This window comes from Portunus trituberculatus, chromosome 27 (assembly GCF_017591435.1).
Source record: "Portunus trituberculatus isolate SZX2019 chromosome 27, ASM1759143v1, whole genome shotgun sequence".
Taxonomy (NCBI): Eukaryota; Metazoa; Arthropoda; class Malacostraca; order Decapoda; family Portunidae; genus Portunus; species Portunus trituberculatus.
This window is the reverse complement of record NC_059281.1, coordinates 9,534,902-9,542,401: the sequence shown is the minus strand read 5'-3', so window position 1 is coordinate 9,542,401 and position 7,500 is coordinate 9,534,902. Positions and strand designations below refer to the sequence as shown.

At 44.4% G+C, this 7,500-nt stretch overlaps 1 protein-coding gene across 6 annotated transcripts in view; it reads right to left on the bottom strand.

Moving 5' to 3' along the window:
- Positions 1–7,500, bottom strand: part of LOC123509596 (zinc finger protein basonuclin-2-like) — a 126,125-nt gene that overhangs the window by 12,086 nt on the left and 106,539 nt on the right. For all 6 annotated transcript variants that reach the window (XM_045264015.1, XM_045264016.1, XM_045264018.1 and 3 more), the window contains one exon: positions 4,565–4,986. In XM_045264015.1, coding sequence (XP_045119950.1) covers positions 4,565–4,986 — 422 coding nt within the window. The remainder of the gene's footprint in view (positions 1–4,564; positions 4,987–7,500) is intronic.

Genomic DNA, 7,500 nt, shown 5'->3' with positions numbered 1-7,500 from the left:
CATGGGAAGTAAGTACATAGGGAGCAGGACCTCTCTCTCTCTCTCTCTCTCTCTCTGCCATTTTTTACCTAGACCTCAGCATTTACAGACATTTTCTCTTCTCCATCCAAAGTCAGTTTCGTAACATTTTTTTTCTTATTCTTTGGTGTTCGCAACATACATACACACACACACACACACACACACACACACACACACACACACACACACACACACACACACACACACACACACACGAGCGTCATGCGTGCCGGGAACAGGTTTGTCTCCCTCCGTCGGTTTGACAAAATTATTATTTGTAACGGTGAAAACGACACTTAATGATACAAATAAGTAAAGTTTAAGTAAAAAGGAGGAAGCTTTAAGTATGCTTCACTTGGCTGTGCTTGAGGGGAGCTGAGGAAGGAGGGAGGGATGGAGGGACGGAGGGAAGGGACGAGCGGAAGACTGTTGATAGGTATACTAAGGTAACATATGAAGAGATGGAAGGAAAAAGGATTAAAAAATGAGAGAGGAGGAGAATAAGAGACAAAAACAGAGGATGAGGGAGAGTGGTAAGAGTGCTTAAGGTGCTAAAGTGCCTGGGAAAACGTGTGAGAGGTGAGATAAAGGAGAGGCGGAGAGGACACGTGTAGAATAGCGGGAGATGTGAGAGGTGGAACTGTCAAAAGAAGAGAAGCAGGTGTGGGAGTTGAGGTATTGTATCTGCTGGCTGATGAATTATGTGTGACAGGAGTGGCGGTGTGTGGGTGGGTGTGGCGACAAGTGTAGAAGGTATAGACTGGATGACGTCAATGTGGAAGGGAGGGAGAGAGAGAGAGAGAGAGGGATGACGACGAGGTGAGGTGACGAGAGGCGGTATTCGCAGGTGTGCTGGAGACTGCATCCAAAGACAGGTGTGTGGCAGTGACATGACAGTGGCAATTTTTTTTTGTCAGTTATAAATATTCCCCCAATAGCAAACCACGATTCCAGTCCACGTCACCTCGACAAAACACCTTCACCACCACCACCACCACCACCACCACCACCATGCCCTTACCACACGTTACCACATCACCTTCTAACAATTAACCACACCCTAACTTACTCCACCGCCAGAGAGAGAGAGAGAGAGAGAGAGAGAGAGAGAGAGAGAGAGAGAGAGAGAGAGAGAGAGAGAGAGAGAGAGAGAGAGAGAGAGAGAGAGAGAGAGAGAGAGAGAGAGAGAGAGAGAGAGAGAGAGAGAGAGAGAGAGAGAGAGAGAGAGAGAGAGAGAGAGAGAGAGAGAGAGAGAGAGAGAGAGAGAGAGAGATTTTCTTTTATTCATTAACTCTTCTTGCTACAAACTTAAGAAATACATGCAGAGAGAGAGAGAGAGAGAGAGAGAGAGAGAGAGAGAGAGAGAGAGAGAGAGAGAGAGAGAGAGAGAGAGAGAGAGAGAGAGAGAGAGAGAGAGAGAGAGAGAGAGAGAGACAAAACTAACTCCACCCTCACTCACACAGCACAAACTGGATGGTGGTACTGTTACTTGTTCATTAAGTCAAGGATGTAATTTCTGAAAGCAAGTCTTAGCCGCCTGCTTATGTGCGTAAGTCTTGCCCAAATGACCAGTTGGAAGGCGCGGGCCGTGGTGAGGCGTGATGGACGAGCAGCCTGACACAGAAACTCTAGCACCTCCTCAGGGCCCGACCTGCTTACCACTCTTGGCCTCAGTTGCCACCACCACCACCAGCGCCACCACCACCAGCGCCACCAGAAACTATACTAATACCGGTATTTCTAATGATACCAGGAATTCCACCACCACCACCACTGCCGCTACCGCCACCGCCATGACTGTTCTTACTGGTGTCAATCTCTTACTATCACTATGGCAACTAATACTCCTCCTTCTGCTTCTCCACGTACGGATAGTGACGTCACCACCACCACCTCACCGTTACTATCACCACCACCACCACTACCACGGTTAATCTTACTAGTATCTCTAACATCACAATCATTGCCACTATCACTATGACTACTAATGGTGATCGTTCCTCTCGTACCAGGGTTGCTTATGACACTACCACCATCACCACCACCACCACCACTACTACTATCGCTATCACAACTAGTCTTACTGGTATCTCGTTGACTATTATTATTAGTACTGTGCCTCAAACATTACAAGTACCACTACTACTACCATCATCACCATCACCACATTTATTACCAAACTCGAGATAACGAAAGGATTAAACGCTGTTATTAACCTCTTCAGTACTGGGATATATTTTTATCTTGAGATTTGTGTACGATTAGACCATTTTATTGATATTAGGAAGGATCTATGGAGGTCAGAGGATTAATGGCTACAGTCTTCACTATTTCAATCCACACATGAGTTTTTGAAGCTGTATAAAATCACCAAATAGTAACCAGAGTGAATATAGAAACGCGTCATGTTACTGAAAGGGTTAAGAGTACTACCACCACCATCGCTACTACTACTACTACTACTACTACTACTACCGTCACGGACATCACCGCCACTTATACTACTAATCTTCCCACCGCAATTAAAACTCCCCCAAACAAACAGTAGAACAAACAATTTAACGCAGAAATTTCCCACGTAATGTTGGTAACTCGCTGCTACCACCACCACAACCACCATCACCACCACCACCACTATTATCATCTTGCCATTACCACTATAACTACTGCTACCACTATCACCATTGCGCTACTATTACAACTATCATCATCATCATCATCTCTTTCTCTCTCTCTCTCTCTCTTGCTAAATCATGCCTCTCAATTTTTTCCTTAATTTTTGGTCGAAACTGAAGGAAAATTGAAGTTATTGTCAAATGAATACTGATTTTTTTCCCTAAATGGACACAAATTCCCTCTCTTTATGAGTCTGTTTTATGATATGCTGTTGAAGGACATAAATTTTTGTATCTTAGGAGGAGAAGGCGTGGGTTTTTTTTACATTTCTTTTACCGATAGAGGCAAGATTGTATTCCCTCTCTCTCTCTCTCTCTCTCTCTCTCTCTCTCTCTGTGTGTGTGTGTGTGTGTGTGTGTGTGTGTGTGTGTGTGTGTGTGTGTGTGTGTGTGTGTGTAAGGGTTCCAACACCATTCTTAATCCAAGTTGTATTCTTCTCATCACCGTAAAACCAATTATCTCGTCCGTGATTGGTGGAGAGGGCTGGCCGCGTCATCAGCTGTTTATCTCCTCGCATTCCCTGATTGGACAAGCACTCGAGACGTCACATTTATCAGAACCAATCAGAGTACTCTTTTTTGCTGACTGTTACTCCCTCTCCCTCCCTCTCTTAATAGATCCCTGATGACTGCATGCCTTCAATACTGCATGTGTATCGATTAACTTACTGATTTATTTATTTTTTCTCCTCCCCCTCCACCACCACCACTACCAGCACCATCGCTACCATCCAAGCTCCCTCAGTTCTCAGTAGAGTGCAGTTAAGCCTCTTATATTTACACTCCTCCATCATTAGATTCATTTACCGATTCGTGCGATTAAGCAGTGACGAAGGTGGTTTAGTGTAAAGGTCTGGTTGATGAGGTTTTTTGCAGGTGTGATCGGTGCCACTAGGTTTCTTCACTCCTCTCCCCTCCTCTGGTGAGTTATTAATGGTGATGCCTCCTGTCAGCATTCATAAAGGGGTGATCAAGACATTTAGGCTAACAAGAGGTGCAAGTGAAGGTAAGGTACACAGAACATGAGGAGGTGAATGTATACGCTCTCCGTGTCTGTCTCTGTGTGTGTCTCTCTCTTTTTTTTCTTTTATTTATACCATGCGGGCTTTTCAAAGGAATTTCTGGGCTAAAGGGGTAATTTTTGGGTACCTCCAATCTCAAAGCCGAGTGAGGAAGCCTACCTACACTCGGACCGTGGACAGGATTCGAACCCGTGCGCTTGGAGACCCCTCAGACCCCAAAGCACACACTCTCTCTCTCTCTCTCTCTCTCTCTCTCTTTTTCTTATTGAATCTAGAAAGTAATCGTTGTTTCTTTAATGTATTCATCTATTCATATGCATATTCAATTTACTGAACACTATGTAACGAGCTGTATTTTGCTTCTACAACTGTCTATTGCTCCCAGACTGTTACTACCCACCATCACCATCACCACCACCACCACCACCACCACCACCACCACCACCACCACCACCATCACGATAATACAGCTTCTATCAACAACAATGACGAGGAACAAGAAAACTAATATCATGAACAATAACTGAATAAAATATACGTAATCACTTTGGGGCAAAAAAGTTGTACATAATTAGAAGCAATTGAATGTGTGTATGTGTGTGTGTGTGTGTGTGTGTGTGTGTGTGTGTGTGTGTGTGTGTGTGTGTTTGTAGCTCATTGGTAAGGTCACAGCAACACACACACACACACACACACACACACACACACACAAAAAAAAAAAAAAAAAAAAAGTCAAACCAAATGATAAGAAAAGCATCAAATTACAACGTTAAAAAAAATCAAGAAAAAAAAAAAAAATACTAGATTACAAAGCCACCACACCTGAACCACTCGTCTGACACACACCTGCAGCTTGTACCCGCGGGCGTAGTCCTCGTAGGTCCAGCCGAAGCCGTGGAGTACTTGCAGGACGTCCTCGTGGGTGAGCACGGAGAAGAGTCGGTCCAGCAGGATCTTGAGGCGGATGGGGAGCGCCTGGCAGCCGTACAGGATAAGGGAAGCAATGTCAAGCACGAGGGAGGGCTTCACCAGCTCCAGCCCTCCCTCCTTCTCCCTGACCCCGGCCGCCCTCACTTCAGGCACCACGCCCAGACCCACACCGATGCCCGAGGTCACAGTGGACTCTCTGGGACCCACGCCCACGCCCACGCCAACGCCGCCCCGCTCGCCGCTCATGGACAGCGCGGCGCCTAGGCTGGCACTCAGGCCCCCGAAGGAGCCGCCCAGGCCACTGCTGAACACCCCGCGGATGCCCAAGTTCTCCAGAGCTGGAAAGAGAGACAAGGAATGATGACGCTGCTGATGCTGATGCTGATACTGCTATATTATTATTATTATTATTATTATTATTATTATTACTATTACTATTACTATTGGTCAGACATTCGGGCAAGACTAGCAAGCATCAAAATTAGCGCCCGTTTCCTACTCAACTACTTGGAGAACACGTGCTGCCGTCCTCCTCTATTATTAGTTATTATTATAGTGCTGCTACTGTTACTATTATTATCATAGTTCTGCTGCTACTATCACTACTATTATTATTATAGTTCCGCTACTACTACTATTATTGTTGTATATAGAGACGATTTTTTTACTTTTTCTGTTGCTGTAAAGAGAGAAAGAAAGTGATAAATATATAAATGACGTTATTGTTGCTGCTATTATCACTATTATTATTATTATTATTATTATTATTATCATTATTATATATAGTGGTTCTTTATTTTTACTTTTTCTGTTACCTTTGGCGAGTTTTTCCCTCTTACATATAAAAGAATAAGAGTGAGTGAGTGCGAGTGTGAGTGTGAATGGTGGGACAGACATTGCAAAGGTGTTTAAAAGGTGTGTGTGCAGAATCTCATGTCACACTCACCTTGACTCATCTCTCTCTCTCCCACGCCATATCCTCTGCTATACCCCCCTTCCCTCCTCTCTCTCTCTCTCTCTCTCTCTCTCTCTCTCTCTCTCTCTCTCTCTCTGGGCTTACAAAATCTTCAGACACACACCCGGACCTTGCCTCTCTCCACTCAAGACTCAAATCCTCCCCCTCCCTCCCTCCGTTCCTCCTTCCCTCCTTCCCTCCATCCCTTCTTCCCTTCCCCCTACTGGGATAACCACCCAAATGGCCAGCCAGCTAGCCAGACAGATAGACAGACAGACAGCTTCCCACCACAGACATAAACCTTGGTTCTCCTGTTGGCCATTTGTTTTTTTTATTCCACCCCTCTTTCCGTGTGTGTGTGTGTGTGTGTGTGTGTGTGTGTGTGTGTGTGTGTGTGTGTGTGTGTGTGTGTGTCTATTATCACATCGTAAAGCGCAAATTTTCGTTATCCGCACAAGGTAATCTTTTCATCCGACCGAGACCGAGTGAGTGAGAGAGAGAAATAGTTATACGGAGAACAAAAAAAAAAAAAATAAATAAAAAAAAAAATAGATAAATAAATAAATAAGGATAAAAAAAATAAAGTAAAGCGGAAAAGAATGAGGACGAATAATAACAATGATAATAACAACAATCACGGAGAGGACCACGATATGCCAGAGCCGTAAAATAAATCATAACGAGGAAAACTATGAAGGAAAACCACGGGAAAACACGCTCGCCCACTGACGTAAACACACAAACACAGACACACACACACACACACACACACACACACACACAAGGGGCGAGAGAGGAAAAGTAACCCTAATGGCGAGAGAGAGAGAGAGAGAGAGAGAGAGAGAGAGAGAGAGAGAGAGAGAGAGAGAGAGAGAGAGAGAGAGAGAGTTAAGAAAGAGATATCTAGAAACAAAGACATAACATTACATGACAAGTTCGCGTACGTGTAGTAATAAAGTGTACACACACACACACACACACACACACACACACACACACACACACACACACACACACACCTGCTGTAACAACCCAATTAGAGTAAATTTATGTGACAATTTCCGACTTAGAGACAATTGGTTCTCTTCGCCGAGTGTGTGTGTGTGTGTGTGTGTGTGTGTGTGTGTGTGTGTGTGTGTTAACCATTTCCTGTGAGTTATAACTTCTCTGAGGAGGAGGAGGAGGAGGAGGAGGAGGAGGAGGAGGAGGAGGAGGAGGAGGAGGAGGAGGAAGAGGAGGAGAAGTAGGAGGTGAATTAGCTTCTATATATTGTCTGTTCATGGTTTTATTTACTTGAGTTTGGTTTATAGTGTTCATAACTCATGTCTTCTTCTTGGTGGTGATGGTGGTGGTGATGGTGTGGCGTGGTGGTGTCACTGGTGTTGTTGCTAATGGTGTGTCATGGTAATGGAGTTGGGGGAAGGGTATTCTGACCTTCTTAAGCCATGGAAGGGAATTAAGGAATGTTATTTAATCGCCATCTGCCCCCATACCTAACCTAACCTAACCTAACCTTACCTAATTTAACCTTAACCTTAACCTAACCTAACCTCATCACTCAGCACCACGACTGCAAATTTAAAGGTCAGGTGTGTCACGCGTCATCGCTTTCCCTTTAACCCTTTCAGTTCCATGACGCGTTTCCATATTCACTCCATGTTACTATTTGACGATTTTACACAGCCTCAGAAACTCATGTCGGGAATTAGAATAGTGAAGACTCAGGCCATTAATCTTCTAACCTCTAACACCGTTCATAGTGTAAGTAAAATGGTCTAAATGGTACCCAAAACTCACTGTAAAATTGCGTCCCAGTACTGAAGGGATCAAACGCCATCCACTTTTATAAAATTTTTGCGCGACTTGAAACTTGTTGTCTTCTGCCGCGAAATATAAT